The sequence below is a fragment of the Thamnophis sirtalis genome, unplaced genomic scaffold, assembly GCF_051295495.1.
Source record: "Thamnophis sirtalis isolate CommonGarterSnake01/CBP01778 unplaced genomic scaffold, rThaSir2_p1.2 scaffold_2, whole genome shotgun sequence".
Lineage (NCBI taxonomy): Eukaryota > Metazoa > Chordata > Lepidosauria > Squamata > Natricidae > Thamnophis > Thamnophis sirtalis.
The window spans coordinates 140,495,483-140,519,141 of NW_028261382.1; the positions used below are offsets into that span (position 1 = coordinate 140,495,483).

General features: G+C 36.9%; 1 protein-coding gene across 1 annotated transcript; it reads right to left on the minus strand.

Annotated features, from left to right (window-relative positions):
• Positions 1–1,103: 1,103 nt before the first annotated feature.
• On the minus strand, positions 1,104–14,065 carry RGS20 (regulator of G protein signaling 20). The gene is made up of 5 exons (XM_014060065.2): positions 13,910–14,065; positions 9,788–9,936; positions 4,956–5,039; positions 4,072–4,306; positions 1,104–3,038 (listed from the first exon to the last, which is right to left on the minus strand). Exons 2-5 carry the CDS (start codon positions 9,931–9,933, stop codon positions 2,850–2,852), a joined length of 654 nt encoding a protein of 217 aa, XP_013915540.1. The 5' UTR covers positions 9,934–9,936; positions 13,910–14,065; the 3' UTR covers positions 1,104–2,849.
• Positions 14,066–23,659: the final 9,594 nt, after the last annotated feature.

The window sequence follows — 23,659 nt, forward strand, 5'->3', positions numbered from 1 at the left end:
ACGGTCCACCGTTACCCAGCCTGGGACCTCCCATTTGTCTTAAGGGCTCTGACGGGTCCCGCGTTTGAGCCTCTGCGCATGTCTAGTCTACACCACCTGACCATCAAGACTCTGGTGGCTATCACTTCTGCACGCAGGATGTCCGAACTGGCGGCTCTCTCAGTCAGGGAGGACTTGTGCGTGATCCACACTGACAGGGTTATATTGAGATGCGATCCTTCATTTACCCCTAAAATTAACTCTCTGTTCCATAGATCTCAAGAGATTATATTGCCTAACTTTTGTCCTAAACCTTCACACCCTAGAGAGCGTGAATGACATAAGTTGGACGTGAGTCGTGCCGTCCGCATTTATGTAAAAAGGACTAAGGAATTCCGTCGTTCAGAGGCGCTCTTCATCTTTTTCCTTCCTGGGTCTCTTGGCCGCAAGGTCTCATCTCACACCGTAGGTCGTTGGCTGCGCGCTTGCATTAAGCTGGCGTATGAGCATCAGGGCAAGATGGCCCCATGCAAGATCACCGCACACTCTACTAGAAGTGCAGCAGCGTCAGCAGCCTGGGTGACCCAGGCATCTATTCTGGACACGCTTGTACTCTCCAAGCAGCGCACTGGAGAAAGACCGTTGGCTTACCTGAACGGTCGTTCTCAGGGCGCTGCAAGGAGAGTCCAAACCCACCCGGGGGTGGGGGGTTCTTACAATCTGTGACTGCATTATTGACTGTGAACTCTTACCTTATATTTGTCCTTTCGTTTTTAAACTGAACATGGAAAGGCAAAGGGAGGCGTGGTCAAGAAAAACTACTCAGTCCAAGGGCAGATAGGCTATGTTAACCCCTCGCTTGGACTCTCCTCGCAGCGCCCTGAGAACGACCGTTCAGGTAAGCCAACGGTCTTTCCGATTCTTATTCCATGGTCAACAGCACATGAGGTAATTTAATGAGTCAATTCTTAAAACTGAACATGTATTCTAGTATTGCTGGTGAAAGTAATACATATTTCTGAACAAATCACAGTTCTATTTTGGTATTTGGGTAAAAATGTAAAGCAAGATTAATACCAATTCTATGAACTCTTTAATAGCAGGAAGTAATTATGAAAGAAAGAAATGTAAATCTATTTTTATTAAAGATGTTCAGAGCTATTAGTTTTCATAATGTGTACATTCTTTAAAAGCCTAGGCTGTTTCCTAGTTTAAGTGGTAGAATAATTATTCAGAGTTCCCCCAAAATCAATTGGAAAGCAAGATTTTAACAAGTTCTATAGTTAACAAATTGATATTCTTAGATTAAACTGGATTCCCAGTTTATGAATATTTAAAACTATGATTCCCATTTACATAATGAAAGTAGCTGAGATACATACTGGATGCTTAATTTAGAGCAGTGATTGTCAAGTTTTCATGTGTTTTCTATTTTTTTTTCTAGAAATATTAACAAAAAATCATTCTGTGGATTTAGTAATAACATTTTATGGGTGACATCTCTCTTCAGTGACTTTTTTGTTTGTGCATTTTGCTTTGCTTTGTTTTGTTGTTAACTTTGAAATGCTTTCATGCTACTCATGAAGAAATGCTACTCCTGTCATTAAGTTTGTAAGTAAAATTATTTTTTCCTTAGAGGAGTGGATTATTCTGAATTCTAAAAACAATGCCTAAGCTGAACATTTTGTTGGTAGAGAGAAAAATGAGGGAAATCAGTTTTAGAATTATTTCAAGAACTCAATGCCAGTTGTCATACGCATGAAGAAATTATCATGTGAATATGTCTATGGAGATTCTTAGTCAGGCAGGTCATGGTTTTCCCAAAGGCTTTTTTCAAAAGACAACTGGACTTCTTCAGTTCTGAAGCTTCTTGGATGAAAAGAACTGTGTCCAAGGAAAAAACAGTCCAGTTGCTTTTGAAAAAAGCATCTTTTGGATTATCATGTAAACATTTCAATATCAAAGCAAGTATTTGCTTCTACAGTGCAAAGTAATCACTTCAAGTAACTTACTGAGAAAAAGTTTCAGAATTCATAGAAATCCTCGGCTTGGTCAAACATTCCAATTTTGGTACGCTTTCAGTAAACAAACATTACTGTTGTACAAATTAAACTTAAAATGTTTTATTATATCTAAGTTTTAATTAGGTTTGGCTAAAATCAGAAATCCCTATAGTCAGAACCTTAACAGCTACAAGATTTCTTGGATTATGTTGTCCAAGATCAGTGGTAAGGCTCTGAAGGTTCAATATCAGATTTTTCCTCACAGCTTTGCAACAGCTCTTATGTGAATTGCTTTAATATTCAAAAGATCTTATAAGAGGCATAGTATGGGTTATACAATGAGCAGAATGGAAAGAAATGACACCTGTTTGATCAAGTACTTCTCTTATCTTTTGCCATATCCCTGATGCAGGGGGAAAATTGGATCAAGTATAATAATTCATTTGTAAAATAAGAAAAACACTGGAAAGAATGCTGACCCCAGACTTCCAGTCTCTCACCGATAGGACATCTGGATAGTGAAGCACTCCAGATAGATCATAGAATTGTTATTTAAAAGCTGTGTATACATTTCAGAATTTTACTATAGTGCATGTTCCTGCTGTTAACATTTTTTTCTATATATCTTCCATCAGCCATATAATCCATATGATTTAGGCAGAACTATTTAAAATTCAGGAAATAATGTGAAGTTTTAGAATTTGTAAACTTTGGAACACTGTTATAATTGTATTAAGATGCACTTCTTACTGAATTACTGTTATGTACCGGTAATCAGCTTGTTGATTCTAAAACCCATATTCATGGATGGTAAGCCAAAGTTTTATTTGTGTAAGTAGGTAGTTAGATGCAGAATAAATTTAAATTCTATGATTTAGCAGTTGTTTGAAAATGTGCCAAAACTAATTCTTTGTAAATAGCAGAGTTCACAAACCGAGGGTAGGAATCTCTGAGCATCAACATATAAACTTGGAATTGTGCTTCATCAAAAGTATGTATCGATGGTTCCATTATGTTCCGGTTAATAATTCCTCTTGCTCTGGAGTCCAGACTGACCTGTTAATAAATAAATTTATTAAACTGTTCAATAATATCTTTCCTCAGTTCTGTTGCTAACAATGGAGACAATTTTATAGTTTCACATTGGATCTGAAAATTGTGTAGACCTTTTTTTTGAATAACTATTATCACTAAAACATTTGACAATGTTTTACTTTCATCTAGTCTTTATTATAAAATCCACAACTTTTGTTTTTGCTTGAAGAAAGACAAACAAAAAGTTTTCTTCCAATGGTTAGTATTTGAAGGATATTTAGGATGGATTTAATACAGATGTGGATATTTTGGAATCCATTATACTAAGGCATCTAAATCTCCATCAGAGATTAACACAATTTTCCATCACAAATCAAATATTACATTCAAAGAGCTTTAACAAATGCAGTCCCTTCATGAAGTACACATACTTGTTTTTTAAAAACTTTGTATTAAAATCTATTTTATGAATTTACAAAGTGGTAATTGATTAATGGAATATTACACAACAAATATTTATCAATACCTAAAAGGTATTCTAAGACATTGTATAATTGTAACAAGGTTAGATTTTAATAAATCTGTCCATATATAAGTGTACTATGTTGCTGGACTTCATTAGCAATGGGGAAAGAATGAAAAATTAAATTTTTTGAAACATCCTATGAGATTGAGCCATGTTAGTCTTCTAGAAAGATAAGTTAAAATTTTATAACTGTCTCCTACTTATGCACTTATCCCTATCATCCTCAGTGGTATGCTTAAAGATAATTTATTCTTTTCTATTAGAACAAATATATTCTAAGTTTTAACATTTTAGTATTGTAGTTTTTAGCCCAAGACCATCCCTGCAAATCACCTCACAAGAATAAATGTTTAAATGTTATAAAATAAATCACTTAAAACTATCAAACTTTAAAAATCTTAAAAATCGTGTAATAGTCTTAATCTTTAAAATATGCCATCTGAACAAGGACAGCTTGGACAGCTTAGTTCATTATATTTCTTTGGTTGATTCCATTTAAAACCAAGGGTATTACAAAATGGAACAAACCTCTCTCGGAGAAAGAATGGAAACATAATCCTCATATATTCGCCTGACTTTTTCATCAATTACATTCTTGCTGGTTTCCTGTTTTAAGTCCTCACAGGCCAGCCAGAAAAGCATGTTTTCTTCACTGTATTCTGACCGAAGGAATTCTCTGAAAGCATTTCGACCTGAAGGTGTTGCCATCAGTTTGTCAAAGGAATGCCTCCAAGCACTTGCTTCTTCCAAAGATGGTGTTGAGCTATAAATAAATTAAAAATAATAAACATGGTTACCACAGTATGGGAGGAAAATGTGGAATTTAGGAGGTTTTATGCATCGATAAATCTGAAATTCGAAGCAATTTACAACAGTTAAAAAATGCAAAAAACACACAAGGTGATGAATGATAACTTATTAATACTCTGTCAATAAAATACTGTCAGTATTTTTTCTATCTCTTTATCTTATTGTAGTATGTTTAGTACTGAACTGACCAGTACAATTATCTACCATAAACTCAAGTATAACCAGTACTTTCCTGTTCTTTCTTATATGCTATTCTGTAGCTGCAGTATTAAGGAACAAAAGCAACAGAGAGGAAGTTTTTTCATGTTTTCATAAAGTAAAGTGTTAAAATGGAAAAACAAATTCTTGCATTAATGTTTCATATATTTTCATAGCACATTTTAACGAGATTCAGTTTATAGGTGAGTGCATTGCATGACAGTGATCTCATGATAACCAAAATATGTTAAACTGGTATGAGAATGGTAATAACTTTATCCAATGTGATATCATCTAAATATGTAGAACTACAACTTCTATCACTCCCAAAATGCATGACCTTGCTATCTAAGAAATACGAGTGCTTTAAATGCAGTACAATGACTTTAACAGTTAATCCGTACCCTTGTTCAATGTATGGAACCATTTCTGATCCAATTTCAGGTGCTGATGCCCTTGTACTTTCATCTTGATTCCTAACAGTAAGACTGTAATAAAACAAGAGTTTGGTGAAACTGAAATAAACAATTTGTTGAGATTTTTAAATTTACCATTAGGGTTGATACCTAAATATAGGTTACAATCTAATTCCCCCAGTATAAGAATTCCACTAAGATACCATTTAATTTCTCCTAAACATGATGTGTTGAATGATAAGGCATCTCATTTTTAATCTCTTAGAAAAATATTGGTTCATATACTATTTTGGCTGTCTGTGCTTTAGTTTAAAAATATGGGGCAGAAGAGAAAATATTTTTAGCAAATGTGATTTCTGTAGTATGAAAGACGGCAAGAATGGTAAAATATTACTCTGAGAGATTTATCTGAAAACAAATTAGCACTTTAATGTTCAGATGTCCAACCACTCAAGGTCATTAATGCACATTCTCTTCTTGTCATTTGTTCTTACGTCAAGAAGGACCCTTTTTTATAATTTTATCAGAATCTTTCATATGCTTCCTAGTTTGAACTCATGTAAATCTACAGAGAAGCTTTTGCATTGGAAAGAACTGTTCTACCTTGCTTTGGAAGAAACGTTATATTTGCTTTAGAATTGGATAAATTTTCAATGGGATATACTCTGTGGTAAGTGTTACCCAATTGCAGTCTTGGCTGTCTATTTCTTCCTATCTTGCAATACCAGGTCATGTACTGTAAATACACAGTATCTTTATAGTATTAATTTCCTTTTCTCTACAATACTTTTTTTTTTGCAGTCTCTGACACCTTGTTCTCAAAGTTCAGGATAGAAAGAGTTGCAATGTCAAAAATCTCTAACTGGACTATTATATTTTTTTTAAAATGGGGAGAAATCTGATTTTGCTGGGAGAAATAATCTTAATCGGGTGTGATGGCTCAGCAGTTTAAGACACTGAGCTTATCAGATGGAAAGCTGACAACTTGGGTTCAAGATCTGAGCACCAAGCAACATGGTAAGCTGCTGTTCCTGCCTCAGTTCCTGCCCACCCAGGAATTTGAAAGCATGCAAATGTGAGTAGATTAATAGGTACCACTTTGGTGGGAAGGTAACTGTTCCATGCATCTATGGTATATAGCAATGCTGGCCACAAATCTTCAGAGAACACTGGCTTGGAGATAGGATCAGACATGACTGGACAGGGAAACCTTTACCTTTAATGATCTTAATATATTTAGTTTTTCAAAGTTGTAATGGATTTAAGTCAAGAAAATAGCATGTGATGCTGGGCATGTCTTTCAATGTTCATCCATTCAGATTCCTTTCTCTTTTTTTCTTTCAAATAATTCAATTAGGAAATTCAAAGCAGTCGTGTTGCAAGTGAGAATCTAATGGGTATTTTATACACTTAATCGTTGGATAAAGGTTGTTTTCCTATAATATAACCTTAGTTATGACGCTTACTTCAAATGTAACCTGATGGATATCATCTGAGACACTCTTGAATCCATCCACAAATACAGATGAATGGAATAAAAAATGTAGAAACATTTTCTCGAGAATTTAAAGGACCACAAAAATCAATAAATACCTAAATTGAAAAGGCATTCCACCAGTCAAGGAAGGGCTGTTATGGAGGAAAAAAATAGAAAATAAGAAAGCACCAGAGCAGGGCAGATAATAGACTTAGGAGCAATTACTGGAGTGGTTGGCCAAGTTTTTTTTTTTAAAGCAAGATAGTTCTAAGAGATGGCACAGATGAATCTGGAGAAGCAGTAATGAGACAGGTTGTCTCAGTATGTGTGTCTAGAAAGCAGGCTAGATTGTTTAATTGTAGAATACATTTTGGGTTGCTTCAACAGTTTAGTTTAAAGTTTAATAACATTTGTATGCCGCCCAATCCCGTAGGACTCCGGGCGGCTAACAATACAAATAAATGAAAAAGAAGAGAAGAAAAGAAAAGCTAGATTTAAAAACACACCATGCACTCCGTTCTAAGTGGGGCTGGACCGTATTTTGGGGACAACAGCCCCAGGCCTGCCGGAACAGCCAGGTTTTAGTGGCTTTATGGAAGGCCGAGAGAGTGGGAAGGGTCCAGATCTCTGCGGGAAGATCATTCCACAGGGCTGGGGCAGCTACAGAGAAAGACCTCCCCGGAGTAGTCACCAACCGGCATTGCCCGGTCGACGGTACCCGAAGGAGGCCCAATCTGTGAGATCTTATAGGTCGTTGGGAGGTATGTGGCAGGAGGCGGTCCCGTAGATATCCAGGTCCCAAGCCATGTAGGGCTTTAAAGGTAATGACCAGCACCTTGAATCGCATTCGGAGACCGATGGGAAGCCAGTGCAGCTCGCGGAGGATAGGTGTGACATGGGTGTACCTAGGTACACCCGATATCGCTCGTGCGGCCGCATTCTGGACCAATTGTAGTCTCCGAACACTTCAGGGGCAGCCCCAAGTAAAGCGCATTACAGTAATCAAGCCTAGAGGTGTCGAGAGCATGAGTGACCATTTGAAATGCCTCCCGGTCCAGGTAGGGCCGCAACTGGTGCATCAGGCGAACCTGGGCAAAAGCCCCCCTGGTCACAGTGGGGTAGTAGTTTCAGAAAGTCAAGCCTCAGTAGGAAGTGATCTGACCATGACAAGGGCAAGGTATTTATGCCCTTTAATTCCAGATCACATCTCCACTGCCCCGAGAGAAACACAAGGTCAAGAGTGTGTCCCGCTGTATGAGTCGGACCTTGAATTACCTGGGTCAAGTCCATGGTTGTCATGGAAGCCATGAACTCCTGCGCCCCAGTGAGATGGGCAGCATATAAATTTAATAAATAGTAAATAATTTAATGGAAGACTTCCCCCAAGAGATGGGAGTTAAGCTCTTTTGTGGGGATCTACATGCGTATGTTATCTACCTACCCGGTGAATGCGTTTTGGAATGGTAAATGAGAACAAACATCATTAGATGTTACCTCTTCCTTGTTTGCTTTTGTTTTGAGTGCAGTTATCTGTATTGGGATTTTCAAATACTATTATTTGCCCCATTTGTATCTCTCTTTCCATTCAAGAGCTCAAAGCAGCATAGACAGCATTTCCTCTTACATTTTTTCTTCAAGAACAGCATAAGGTGAATAGGTGGGGGCAAAATTTAGTAACTGTCCCCAAATCACTCTGTAAACCTCCATAACTGAAAGAGGACTTGAAGTAGATTTTCATATCTTGGTTGAAACATACCATGCATCTTCCATTTTTCCTAGAAGGTCAATATGACATTGAAAAATTCCTTACTGCCTGCCACATTTATCTCCAAGATAAGTTTTTCCTAGCTATATTTAATTGTGCTTTATCATGAACTATATCATTAAATGTACATTCAGCTTTTTAAAAACATGGTGTGTACACACACACATACACATACAAAACCATATTTAAAGGTGGAATGCAAATGAATTTAGTAAATTTCTATAGCAAGATTATCTGGATTAACAATGATTGAGAATAACTCAGCCTAAAATCCCTGACAAAACTATATGAGAAGACATTATTCTTTTTCCAGATAAATAAAATTGTCATGCCCCACAGGCCAATGGGTGTGCTGTTTGAGCATTGATATTTCTTACCTGGAAGATTTATTATATTTGTAAGCTTTTTTATAATTTCATATTAAAAGTATTATTGATGCTAAATTGTTGTTGAAATGAGGCCTCACAAAAGATTAATTGGTTGTCTCTTCTCAGTTTCTCTGCTTCAAATATTGATGATTTTATACTTAAGGTTACTATTTTTATTACTATTCATTTTTTCTTTCCAATTCAGATTATTGGAAGAAATGTTTTTTTGTAAACTTGGGATATAAATAGAACATTATTTTGTAGCTTGTTTCACATCTTTCTTTGTTCCCAAAATAGTTATTCCAAAGAAATAAACCATGTTGTGAGATTATTCTAGTTTTGGTCAGATTCTAGGCCATTAAAAGTGGTAGAACTTTTTTTTGGCATCACACTTAATTGATGATTTACAAAGAATTTTTAATACTTAACTGAGAAATTGTTTCCATAATTGTAACTGTACATCTATTTTAAAACTAGTATAAACTAGAATAATGATGTATATGAAATAAAAATGAGTTTTATGCAGAAATTTGTTATGTAGAATTTTATCTACTATGGATCAAATATTTCAAGATCTTTTGAATTGCTTCTGTACTGAAGAACTATCATTCATGATATAACAGCTACATATGGCCATTAATTAAATGCATAGTGGCACAGTGGTTATAATACAATATTGCAGACTAATTCTGTTGACTGCCAACTAAACCTAACCTTAACCCTATACACATTGCATAGACATTTATATTTATCCCAATAATTGGAGGGATGAAAGGCTAGGCTTCCAATTCTCTCACTTCCTGAGTTCAGTAGCTTAAAGAAAATAAAGCAAAAACAAAGTGGAGTACTAAGCAGTGCAATTCACATTTTATTAATAATCTGATTTAACCCTGAATCAGATTATTGGTCCATTTGGCTATTTAAACCATTTCCAACTTTATACATCTAGAGTGTATTTGTCAATGAAGTTATCCTGTTTGTAAAATTAAATGAGAAACACATAATGTGTGAATAGCATCAATCTTGCATCTTTGTGCAACTCCGCAAACAGCATGATTTTGTTTTCATCTCCACACAGTTATTGCCTAGCTTACTCTAGGTATCTTCCTTTCCTGCTTATCTGATTACCCAAGAGACATATGTCTATGTTCCTATGGAAACTAGCTGTCCTCTTCTCTCTGGCTGAATTGAATATATTTTAAACACATACCAGGAGCAACTGCAACAGCAGCACCAGCAGAAGCAGCAGGGATTGGAGCCTTGAGTCTCTATCCCAGATTGGGCAAGTAGAGAGCTTGGTATCTCCTGAGATGCAGAGGTCTGCCTTTTGCGCATTTCTACCTGCTCTGATCCCATAAGCTGCAAAATAAGAATATTAGGAAATAGATTAAACATGACAGAAAAAGTTGTATGCTGGGTTGTTGATAGCTGTCATGTGGCAATGGCAACCAATGTTTTTTTTTTCTAACTGCTGTTCAAAATTCAAACAGATCTATGTCTTAACAAATGGAACACTATAGGCTTCCTCATGTCCCTGACAGCTGCTTTGTTGTTCAGCAAAAATCCTGTGAATGAGACAGGAACAGGGCTTGTTGAATCTGAAAAGCATATTTTCAGGATTGACAAGAAGATTAACCTAGTCATTATTTCCAAAAGTTCTTTGGCTTGCATAACAAATGAAAGCTATAATAAAGCAGATGGTATATTGTTCCATACTGCTTTATTCCAGCTTACTTTTGTTCCTAAATTATACCAAAACTGATCTTGCATTCCTATTTAGGAAAGACAGGTTCAAAATACTATACTTCATTCCAGAAATACAAAACCTATTCAATGCTTTAAGGATTCACGTTATTGGTTTTTCCATTTTAGAATGCTTTTTCCTCCCTGTGCTTTTTCACATCCTTGAAATATATTGAAAAAGAAGGCATCATGTAAATGCCCTGGCTTTTTTGTAGAAGTAAACAGATAACACTTTCTGTCACTTGTAATCATGTTTTCTGACTAGGAAAAAACCATTGAGGAGGGAAAAACAGAAATAGCTACACAGCACCCTTATATTCTACAGCTCTAGGAGCCATACATCTGGTACACCTAACAGCAAAGGTGGTATTTTTAATAATGGCCAACAGCAATAAGAAATGTAATAACATGCATCAGAAACCCAAATATGGGTTATCCGTTTTGGCTGAAAGAATGAATATTTCTTCTGAACTAGGCTTCCCCAGCAGTATGAAGCCAAGTGATGTCTGACTTCAAAGGCAGCTAATAACTGTCAGATGGCCCTGATCCCATCTCTGCCTCCAATGCAGAGCACTCATCAGAGCTTACCCCAGACTCCAGGAATGACACATGTTCGTCCCAAACCACCTTACTGTCCAAATCTGCCAGCTCCGCTGGCTACTGGCAGGCCACAACAATATAAGCTTTAGAATCTGCCATGTTCATTTATGCATTCATTCCTACTAAGTTGCAATATTTTCACTATGGAGCAAAATTCAGATGTCTGCAATGTCCACCTGATAATTTATGATGTGCATAATAAATTACAAAAAAATGTCCAAAAGAAAATCAAGCTATCTCATAGTATACCATGTTGTATTATTATCTTTTTTGTTGCTTAAGTTCCCCAATATTGACTGGTCAAATGATTGAGTCTCAAGATTCTTTGCTTTGAATTTGGTATATAACAAAGGACGAGATCTTGATATTAAAAGGCAAGAGGAAATCAATATGCAACTTTAACCTTTTTGCAAGTTTCTGGTGACAGGGTGTCAGGAGGAGTCCGATGGCCCTTTTCCCAACTAACACATTTTATTAAAAAGCATAGCTTATGCCTTATAATAAAATTTGCTAGTCACAGAAGGTGGTTTCAGATTCATGATTTTTTGTCAATAGAGCCTAACTCAATTATGTGACAGAATACCAAATGTTGAATAGACAATGGGAAGTATTTTTATTTCATTGTACCCTGTGTGCTACTAATAGGAAAGCCAAAGAAAGTCTGAATAATAGACATAACAATACCTGGAGACAGCAGAAGAGAAAGAACTCGAGAAAATAAAAAATATATAAAGACTTGCAAATAGAAGTAAACAACTGTGGCAGTTGGGAGCCTAGTAATAGGCTCCTTGGGTACAATTCCAAAACCTTTGAGACACAACTTAAACACCGTCAGCATTCACAAAATCACTTTACTTGGAACAGTTTACATCCTGCAACGGTACCTTTAATATTATTAAAAATAATGTCTGGCTATCCAAGGTCCTTGAAAAAGATTCAATAGGTGGACAGATGTGCTAAATACAGTCTAAAATGTGGCTGCTGGGCAACCAACTACAGCAATGATAAAACAATGTCACAAACTGGCCATTATGGTTATTGATATAGTGCGTGCCATATAAAAAAAATCTTGGACAGTCTTTAGAAAATCTGAGTATTAACAAAATTTTCATCTGTCAGTTACAAATGCCATCCTGATTGAATCTGCACATATAAGACCAATACATTATAACACTGTAGGTTCTCAGGAAGAACTTGATATGTACAAAGGCCAACACCTGCTAAAGAATTGTAAGCTGTAATTTCACAATATTGTGTATACAATTCCTATTTTTATTTCTCCTTGTATTTAATATATAGATAAAACAATAAAAGTCATGAGACTTTTAAAAAGTTAATCTAGCCACAAATGTGTTTATGTATTATATGCAAGCATATGTTGACTTTTTAAAGCACACACTGGTCTAAGTTTAAGTATTTCTGAGAGTCCTTTTTTAATATAAAAAAACATTTTTCTGCATCTTAGGATCAAAAGGATCATCTTCAAAGGAGCTTAGAAAATAATTTCCCCAAACACTCATTTTCCCCAATCCAAATAATCCTTCTCCCCTAAGCAGATAGCTATGTAGAACATTAAAACAGGACTAGCACTGAAAATTAGAATTATTCAGTTACTAAAAGCAGTCTAAAATCTTCTAAGCCTTTATGAGATGTTTAAAAAGAACCTTTCTGAACTGTAATTTCATGCAGACATTACTATCACTTATCCATCCCACAGAACCCCCCTTTTTTAAAGTCTTTGCCCACAACAGCCATCATCTCAGCCAGCTTGCAAAGCTGAGAAATGGAGAGGAAGTAAGCTGATTTTGTTAAAGAAGAAAGGCTCCATCTCTTCAAGAAGAGGGTAAGTCCTATGGGGATTTATGAAATCAACCAGCCAGGACCCTCTTTTTTATTTTGGCGGAGTTATGCATATGTTGATGGGCTCATCCTATCTACCGGGGAAAAATATTTATTCTATTTTATTATCCTTCGTTGAAGCTAGTTTCAAAAATATTTTAGGCTTTTAGGCCAGCAATAGAAAGCTTGTTAACTTTTTGAATTACTTGTAGCATCCTTCCTGGTCTTCTCGCTAGTTCGAAATTGCGCCCTCTGGCGTTAACCTGCGAAAGATTTGGCTGACTGAAGGCGCGTGTTATACTTTCCATTCGTTTACTTTTTTGCCTCTTTAAAAATAGTATATGTTCCCCATTTGTTTTTAAAAAAGGATTGCTGTAATTGTCACCAATGAAAAAACGAATTAAGTACCGTACACCGAGATTCAGCGGGAACAGAGCTCACTGACAAGCAGAAATCAAGACTTCTCTTAGTTTTGAAAGCAAAATTTCTTACATGGCTAAGCACGCGGATTCTTCCCTAATGGCGTGTCTGCTAGACCTAATCTATTGCCGCAGGGCTTTTTGGCTTGGAAGACAAGAACAAGAGCAACATGTTCTCATCCACCTATCAACCTTCTTCAGATATTTCTTATGTACAAATACAACCCCCACCCCGTTCATATTGTACAATTCTTTTCCAACCTATGCTCGCTCTTCCTCCGTTCCGACTGAAACATATGAAGTTTTTTGATGCGGACCTTGCTTGGCATTTTTTCCAGATTAACGTCCTTTTGGAATTGGCAATGTCATCTGCTAAATTCTCCTCTGCCCCCTTGCCCTCTCCAAGTTTCCTAAGAAAACCAGAACAATCGCAAACGTTAACCTGACAAAACTACTTCCCCTGCTTTCCCCAGCTTTCTAAGGAGAGAGACCTTCTGACTGAACACGCTGTTCTTTCTTCCCGCGTGGCTTGTCGCATCCAATGGGTTTCTTTCTGAGTCTCATCAAGAACTGTGACATTGAATCTAGGAGTGGAAGCCTTTGCATTCCCAACTGGAAAACTCAGACTCATACGTTGTGTCCCAGCGTATTTTCACGCCAAGACCAAAGGCGTGAAGGCCATTCCGACAGGTTTCCTCAACCCGTTCTACGGTGGTGCTTGAAGTACTTACAGCTTTCCCTTCGATCTCCGAAGCCAGGTGGGAATCCTTGCCTTGCTCACCTCGGACGGCACTATCACTTGCACACTCGCGACGGATTTATTCCCCGGTTCTTCCCGCTCAAAGCCCTGCCCGCTCAAAACCCTGCCCCGTTTTTTTCCCCAGTTACCAAACTTCTCGAGTCCTTTCCCGTATTCCGTATTTTTGCTGCCCGAAAGCGAAAAGGTTGGCTAGAAACGTGGCGAATTGAAGGCTTTGGGAACTCGAGAGACCGCCCTTTACGGAGGAAGCGTCACTTGCTGCCTTTCCGTGGTTCAGCACCACGGACAGTTCCCGAAAAGTCGATCAATTGAACTGGCGATTGGCTCGTTCTCCCCTCCCTCCCCCCTCCAATGCCCGATCCTATGAATCACTTCGGCTGGTGGAAACACCCCGCAGGCATGTGAGTGTATAAATGCTAGCTGGGTTAGTTGACATGTGAAGCAATAAACATCTGCTACAACACAGAGTGGGAAAACAAGCCTGAAGAAAGGGGCGGGAGAGGGAGCGATGGTTTCCTGCTTAGGTGTCCCTCTGGGAAAATTAGTACAGGAATAAACAAGAGTGTTTGTCGGAAGAAAAAAAAAGACAGAGTGGCCTTCACTAACCCGATGCCCTCACAATGTGCTGAGCTACCACCCCTTTGCTTTCCGCCAAGACCTGGCCGATGGTATTGGTAGTCCAAAACATCCGGGAGGCTCTGGATAGGTCTGATAGAGGTCCGCCGTCCTCTAACAACTCGGTCTCATTCAGTTGCAACGGGGACGCTGGTTAAAGAAGCGATTTGTGTCATTTCGAGGACGTTTTTCCTTCCTAAACCTCAGCGCTGAAAAGAAAGAATGGCACACCGCCTCAGAATTTAAAGCGTTTGTGGAAGGAGAAAATTGGTTTTCCCACCCGATCAATTGAGGCGAATCGAAGTGCCTAAAGCAAAGTCTTTCCTTAGATTTCCCAGCGGGGAAGCGGTGAGCTATAAAACTTCTTGATAACTTCTGCCTCCTCCTTTTCTGTTTCACACGGCCACTCCATGCCCCTTCTGGAGAAGGTAGTGGAGCAACTTCCTCTCCCAGACAGTGAAATTGATCAGATACAGAAATAACCTTGGCCTCACTTCCTTCTGCTTCTCAGGAGCTCAATCCAGGATCCCCTGGTTACCTGGAAAACAAAGAGTCTTCACATTCAGCAGATGTGAGTCAGACTGCTGTCTTAATTGCAGAATTTGGAGAGAGCCCCCATCCATTCCCAGTTCTCTCCCCTAACACCAATCCTACTAAATTGCTGAAACTGAGAGCTTCCTAAGTGCACAAATAGAGTTTTCTAGCTCAGGCAGGACTAATTTTTAAATGCTGTTCCCTTAGAACAATAGTTTGGCATCAGAAGGAATGATAGAAACTCTAAGAATGTGAAGAATGCCCCTCCTAAAACTCAAATGGGAAAAGCCCTTCTGGATCAGGGCTAGGCCCAGCCAGCCAGCTTTTCATTTCACTTGGTAGCTCATTGGCTGCATCTAGCAAGTCCACATTTCAGAGATCAACACAACCCTCCTCTCACAATGTTGCTTTCATGCATCTCCTATATAATGTAATATCTCTTGAATGTTGAATTCCAGGGTTGAAACACAACATAAGCAGGTTTTAACTAGTTTATGAAAGAGCCAGATGGTGTGTCCTGTGAATAAGAGACCCTATCATTGAATCCAGATTATTAAACTTTAGGGAGTTTAGTCAGTCCAGAAGGTTTAACTAGTTTAATATATTTTAAAACTCTTGCAACTACACTGGGAATATGTGTACAAATAAGCAAAAGCAGATATCTCCAACATTGGCAGCTGTCCACTGCAAATTTTAGTTTAGATTATTTTGCTCATGCAAGGAAGAAAAAGAAGGAAAAAAACATGAAGGAAGAAAAGAAGGGAGGGAGGGAGGGAAGAGTTTTCTATATCATTGTATTGTTTCATGTCCTGACAGTGCATGGGAGTGAGTAAATTATATACTGAAGAGGACTGCTGGATGAAGAGTACTGTGCAAGCATGGGCTATCATATATATCCCTTGAAAACTACAGTAAAAACAAAACAACACACTCAATTAGTACACTGTTTAGATGTAGCCATTTGGGAATATATTTTGTTGATAACATTCTTCCTCTACATTCGGACTTTTCATGGCCCTTGTTAGCAATAGGAAATGGATGCTGCTTTTTAAGATATTGTAGATACTGTTCCTCCAACTTATTCTTGCTGAAGAAAGAGGCAACCTACAGTGACAGGTGTGAATGATAAAATTATATAAACAAAACTTGAGCTGTAACGGAATATTAATAGTGACACTTCTAATACTAACCCTATTGTCAATGTGGAGGAAATTACTGGAAACCATGAATGCTTATAAGATTTATAGAACAGATTAAACAATGTGACTATACTTGACTACAGTTCAGTTTATTGCTCTGAAATAGTCCAATGTATATGTCAGCATTTAGAAACATTTAAAATTCAGACCTTCCTTCCTTCATTCTCTCTATCCAAAAATATTTCCTTATTTGTTAATCAAGTGAGGAAGAATCACCTTTAAGAGGAGATAAGTAAAGAGAAACTAATCATTCCAGAAATTAGAAAATGATCATTAAAATGTTTTTGAAAGGTTAAAAAGTTTTATAAACTGAGCTTATATTCTATAGTAATAAAACAGCAAGAGATCATTTGCAGAAAACATTTGTAATGATCTTTTCTGCATAGAGATTGCCTAACAAGCAGGAGACCCAAAGAAACATGCTTTTAAATCAGGAGTGGGCTTAAAATATAGTGTATTATATTTTGTGTTTCTTTTAACCTATCTGTTTTGTTGTAGTATTGAGAATACTTTGCCTGAACACTTCTAATTTCTTTGGTTCTTATGGAGACACTTGATGCAAGAGTCTTATTATGGTAATCTAGCAAAAATACAAGTGATAAATTATTTAAACAAGAGCAGACCTACTACCATCTGCTCATTTACCTGCCCTATGTTTTGGGATTTGAAGCCAGAAGAAAGTAAAGATGTTATAGTATGAAGGAAGATAAGAAGCACTAGGGACATCTGCCCAGAAGCCCCCCAAAACCTAGAACTAGTAGTGATCATAATGGGCACTAGAACATCACTGCCAATATCTTGAACTTGAAAAACATATTTGCTCAAAGCAGCAGCAAATGTTGAGAGCTTTGAACTTTCTTTTCTCCTGTTCTTTGACTTTCAGGCTACAAACTAATATCAACCAACAAGTAATATGCTAAAGGTAGGAGAGCTAGTAAGAATAATTTATTATAACTTAGAAGGACCAGCCTGGAAAATTTAATGTAAGAGGAGAAATACCATATTGATTTAAACAATTCAATCAGGGCTTTTTCAAAGTTGTCCACTACATTACATGGGATGGGATGAAATTGGGAAAAATAGAACATCAGCAATAAGTGTTGAAAAGCTGTTAAAGTTTGCCACTCACATCTTAACTTCCTAAAAATATAGTTCCTGATTTTCCAGGCATATTTACCCATGGTTTTCCTAATTCAATCAATTTTCTGGGCTGGAGTAACACACTGAACAACAAACTAGCATACAGTTAACTTGGGCTCACATAATACGCTATGGTGAAATGTGTTTGGCTGGCTTGTGATTCAGTGTGTCACATAGGAAAATGAACTATTGAACTATAATATGGATTGTCTTCTTTTGCTCTAGTATGATATATGAATTCAGATATATTGTGAAATAAAATATAATCACATTAATAAACATTGGTTATCCAAATGTAACAATTCATCATGTATAGTGGTTTTATTATCATTTTATTACTAAATAAAAACTTCCAGCAGGTGTCACTATAAGCTCAAAGTTAAAAAAATATTGTTGCAGTTGCTGAAAACTATATTTGTTTTAAAAGGATGTGTTGTCCAACTCTGTTTTCTGCATAAGACACTTTAACTTTCTTATCATTTGTATATTATTATCAAATAAATATAACCTAGAATGGGACAATAGAGAAGAATTGATATGTAATGCAAATTAGCATTTGAGCTAACAAACGGCCTTATACGTAGACCCCAAACTCATTGAAAAAATTATTGTAAAAGTATTCACTTTTTTCCTCTAGAAAATATTTTAAAACTCAATCCATTTCACAGGGTAGCTGTTATGGGAAAGAAACTGAAGAATGAATGCTCTGGAGCAGTGTTTTTCAACCACTGTGCCGCGGCACACTAGTGTGCCGTGACATAGTGTAAGGTGTGCCGTGGGAAAAACACTTTATATATAGTCAATATAGGCACAGAGTTAAAATTTTTTAACATTTTCTAATGGTGGTGTGCCTCGTGATTTTTTTCATGAAAAAAGTTTATGCTTATGTTTATTATTATTTATAGGCCGCCCTTTTCCCTGAGGGGACTCAGGGCGGCTTACAATTTATGGGGAGGGGGATACAAGACAATAAAACAATAAACATGAAAACAGTGCAAGTAAAAGTAAAACACAACATTCATCATTCGGGTGGGGACAGATTACACTCAGTGTGCCTTTGCACAAAAAAGGTTGAAAAACACTGCTCTGGAGAATAGTTGGAAAATGGAATAGACATGTAGGCATATCTACCTTTCATACATACAGATTACTACTTCTAACAATAAACTCAGTTCATTTATATTGATTCATATAAATTGGTACAAAGCAGGACCACAAAAACCAATAAAATCAGTTTCCTAGCTAATTGAAATCCTAAAAAGATGCAATGCTATAATGGACTAGAAATACAATAGAACATTTTTACCGGTCTCTGCATCAGCCAATTAGGATTTTGAGTAATCTTTCTGTTCAATTGATTGTATAATTTATAATACACTTTTGCAGTTATCTTTTGTTTTACTACAGCAATTGATTATTTCCATTACCTCCCTTTTGGTTTCTTGGTTTGGAAATTTTTCTTTCCATGAGAAAGAGGCAAACTTTAGTATTCTACCTTCTGTAGTTGTGTTCTGTGTTCTAAAGGAAATGGGTTCAGTGTTCAATGACCTATCCATGTTGATAGGTCATAGAAAGGCAAATATATGAATTTGCCATGTGCTACCATCCCAGCTGGTTTCTGTCAAGCAAAATGAATGGGGGAAGCTAGATTCACTTAATGACTGCATGATTCACTTAAAAACCATAGCAAAAAGTTATACATCAGGCATGATTCACTTAAAAACTGCCTTGCTTAGCAATGGAAATTCTGTCCCAGTTGTGTTTGTAATGAATTTTAAATGGTGTTCACTTAAGAAAATTAATATCGGATAATACAGCATTTATTTGCATGATCAGGTCGTAGTAGACATAAGTGTAGGCTATTGGTTCCTAAGGGCAGAAATACACAACATTGTTTTATATTTTCTCCCCAGCAAGGTGGTGGAAGAAATTGAAATTACAAAAGTGATTTTTTTAAAAGCCTACTTCATTTCCACCAGTTTATGCATAACATTCAAGCAATTTAAGGCTGCAGGCTGGTGGTGGGATTCAATTTTTTTTATTACCGATTCTGTGGGCGTGGCTTGGTGGGTGTGGCATGGCTTGGTGGGTGTGGCTTGGTGGGCATAGCAGGGTAAGGATACTGTAAAATCTCCATTCCCACCCCATTCCCTCCTGATCAGCTGGGACTCGGGAGACAGAGAATAGATGGGGCCAGGGCCGGTCAGAGATGGCATTTACCAGTTTTCTGAACTACTCAAAATCTCCGCTACCGGTTCTCTAGAACTGGTCAGAACCTGCTGAATACCATCTCTACTGCAGGCAGAAAAGCTCGCAGTCCTTCTAAGATCAATAATATTTATTAATTATACATAGCTTGTCAATTAAGCAGATGGTCTTATGTTACTGGGAAAGTCATCCCATATAATGATAAATCCATTTGGATGGAGTCACATTATGTATGTGAGAAAAGACAGTCTTTTCAATGGCAGAAGGTATTTTTTTTAAATAATAATAAAATGATTTTTTAGGGTTTACTGTCACCTGTTTTCCATTTCACAGTGTAGGGAAGTTATATTATGTGTTTTTAGCAATCTTGATCAGAGGGAACCTCAAGAGCTGAGGAATGGAGACCTGGGCTTGTGTATGGCCCTAGGACCCCTCCTGATTTACATGTAACAGGTAGATTTAGTAGGCTGTTAAGCTTGCCTTGAATAGTTCTTTATTTGTTACATTTCTGCCCTAAATATTGTGAGCTATAAGCACTCAAATGTAGCTTGCTATAATTAAATTAATAGCAGGGAAGCATACTTTTCTCTGTGAGGCTTTCCTTTTTAACAAGAATAGATTAATTGGCTTCATACAACCATCCTATTTAGACTGTAGAGATACATAATTTTTCCAGCATAAAGATGAGAACAGAAATGGGGTAAATATGAGCTTAAATGGTAGTTAATTACATTCTGCTTATGATATGGCCACTTCAGACTGTTGGCAATTCTTATAATTGTATTTATGATAAATTAATGACCTTTAGTTTCATTCAGCTGTATTATCCAATTACTTTCAGACTTTCAGATTTGATGTTGCCCATGTATAATCCTTGTTAGCTTGGCTTTTGAAACTGAATGAGTGCATTTAAGCATACTCATTGTAAGAAAGCTTGTTTGGATAGTTTCCCCCCAACCTTTCTTCTCCAGATTGGTTGGTACTTTAATTCCCAAAATAGCCAATGATGCCAGTCAGCCAGGTTGGGATTTCTTGTCCCAGCACTTCTGGAAAAGACCAGGCTAGACACCTTTGCATGAGAAAACCGAGCCTATTTATAGATCTAAAGTAACGATAACACTGTTCACAAACTTAATTGACAGGTAATGGCCAAATATTGTGGGGGTTTCAATCTTTGCTTCCTTAGAATGAAGCTTCCCAAGTTGTACTGGGTGCAGTTTTCTTCCAGATCCAATTCAGGATTTTGGTCATCACTTTTATACTCCTCACATCATAGGATATCTGAGGAACCACTTTATCCCAATTATATTGACCCATCCAACCTGGCCAAGTAGGGCGGTCAAGTTGCATGGAGTTTCAACTGGCAGGATCTAGGAAGAAGGCCTTCTCAGCTGCTGCTCTCACCTTATGGTACATCTTACTTGCAGAGGTGAGGTTACTCTCCATTCTTCTGGTTCCTTGAAAAGCATTAAAGCCTGGCTTTGCTTATTAGCACAGGAATCTAAAAGTATATAAAGCAATGGTGAAATTCAAAAAATTTCCCTACTGGTTCTGTGGGCATGGCTTGGTGGCCGTGGCTTGGTGGTCATGTGGCTGAGTGGTCATGGCTTGGTGGTCATGGACCGGGCAGGCAACAAGCAGGAACCTCACAGACAGCTCTAAAACCAACTATCACACTTTACACAAAAATAACACAAAAGCTACACAACTGACACACACACTATGTAAAAGCAGCTGGACTTCATACACACAAAAACTTTCCCACAATCACCCTGCACAGCTGATTGTCACAGCTGATCGTTGGAACCTTTTTTAAAAACTTTTTTTTAGCATTTTGCCTGAACCTTTAATTAAAAAAAAATGCTTTAAAAAGTTAAAAAAAAAAAGTTCGGAAGATCAGCTGTGCAACAATCAGCTGTGCTGTGCCATCGTTGGAACTTTTAAAAAACCTTTTAAAGCATTTTAAAGTTAGGGCGAACGAGTAGCATTTTTACTACTGTTTTGGGTGAACCGGCCTGAATCAGTAGCATTTCATCCCTGATATAAAGGCCTAGATATGTCCAGTGGTCTGAGGGCACTCCTGCTGCTTTGTTATACTTCTAGTCTTTTAATTTTAATCTGATTTTTTAAAGTTTTAACAAGTTTTAAACTGTTTTTAAAGCTGTCATTTTATGTATTTGTAAGGTTTTCTTATGTTGCTATAAGATGGGTGGTGTAGACATTCAATAAGTAAATAAATAAATAAAATAAAGAAAGCTGCTGCCCTGGCACCTGCCATTTGACTGAAGGGCAAATCTCTTTTAAACAGATGGAAGTAGTCATTTCAGTTCAAATAATAGATATTGGAATATGTGTAAGTATGTGTATGTGTTGTAGGGGAAACCTCTCATGGAAACTGAATTCTCAGGAGTCAGAAGTTCTTAGTTTGTTCCTAGTCTATAGCAGAGTTTTTTCTAATCTGGATCCTAAATTGCATTTATAACACACCAAGGGAAGCTTTTACTCTCTGTTTCTTCCCGGGCCTGAAAGACACTGAGGATCATTCTACAACTATATTGCTAGCAGGAATCAGTGTACGGAAAGTCAACGTAAATTGACAAAGTTCATCCATGCAGTAGTTGTGTCCATAGCTTGGGGTATCAGAGTGGGACTGGAAAAATATGGACAATCTCTAAGAAGCATCAAATAATTTCCTGCATTGTTTTCCTTCTATCTAATATCATCTGAGTTTTTGTAACATAGGTTACCTATATGTGAGCTCATGATATGTGACTATCATCCAGAATGTTATTTGGTACAGTGTAATGAGGTTGGTGACCAAGATAACTGGAATACACTTTTCTTTATCCCTGCTTTATACTTTTCCCTTCCCAAACTAAAATCTCACAAGTGTTTTGCCAGGTGCTTTGCCAAGGACCATTTTGACTGGATAGATTTCTTAATTACTTAACCCTTCATACTGCATCAAAACGAAAGGGAAGGAGGAGGATGGGGTTCACCTGATTTGAAATTGTACTTTGTTGTTCGGTTTGGATGAAATAATGGGTATTGCTGAAAAATAGAAGGACTTTAGAATAAGCATATGAACAGAGCTTTGGGTGGCCTGGATATTTATGTTACAATAAAGTACGGGTAAATGTGGATTTTAAAAATCATTGTTAGAAATGCCATACTGAGACTATGGAATAGATACAAATCCAGGTTTTGCCCATGAACATGGATCTCAGCACAAGAAGCATTTTGTAGATGAGAAATAATAGGCAAGGAGAAATGACTTTAATTGAAATATGAGAATTTTCTCAAGGGAATGTAAAATAAAATCAAAGGGCAAACTGGTGGCAGAGGGAAGGAAATAGTTGTTAATCATGTTTACAATTTTTAGAAAGATTTAAAGTGGGAAAAAAGAGAATTTTGTAAGACTGAGTTTGGAGCAGAATTGTGTACAAATGATAAAAACATAGTTGTTAATGTTTATGGAGATTCTCAGTCATTCAGGTCATGGTTGTCCCAAAGCTGCTTTGTGAAAAACAAGTTTTTTTTCTTGAAAATGTTTCACAGAATCGAAGAAGCTTCTTGGATGAGAAAAAAAGTTTTCAACTAAGAAACAAAATCCGGTCACTTTTTGAAAAGCACCTTTGAAACGTAGTTATCAAAATGTATAAACTTTTATTGAAGTTTGAAACATAAGAACAAGTGAAAGAATGTATGACAAAGTGAGCTAAATTCTTGGTTATAATATATAGATGGAACATATCTGACATATTTGACTGAAATGCACTTTATGTTATAATCTTAAAGAAAATTCTTACTTGATGTACCATTGGTATACAATATATCACTAGAGAAATTGTCTAAGAATGTATAAATGCACTCCAAATTTATGTTGGAAATGTGAACATCTTATTTTTATCATGTTTTATCATATTTTTGCATAATCCAACAAACATTTATTAAAAAAGCTAGAAAATTTGAATTCAAATGCTATACACTGATTCAGAGGGTTTTAAAGATTCACCTACACCTGA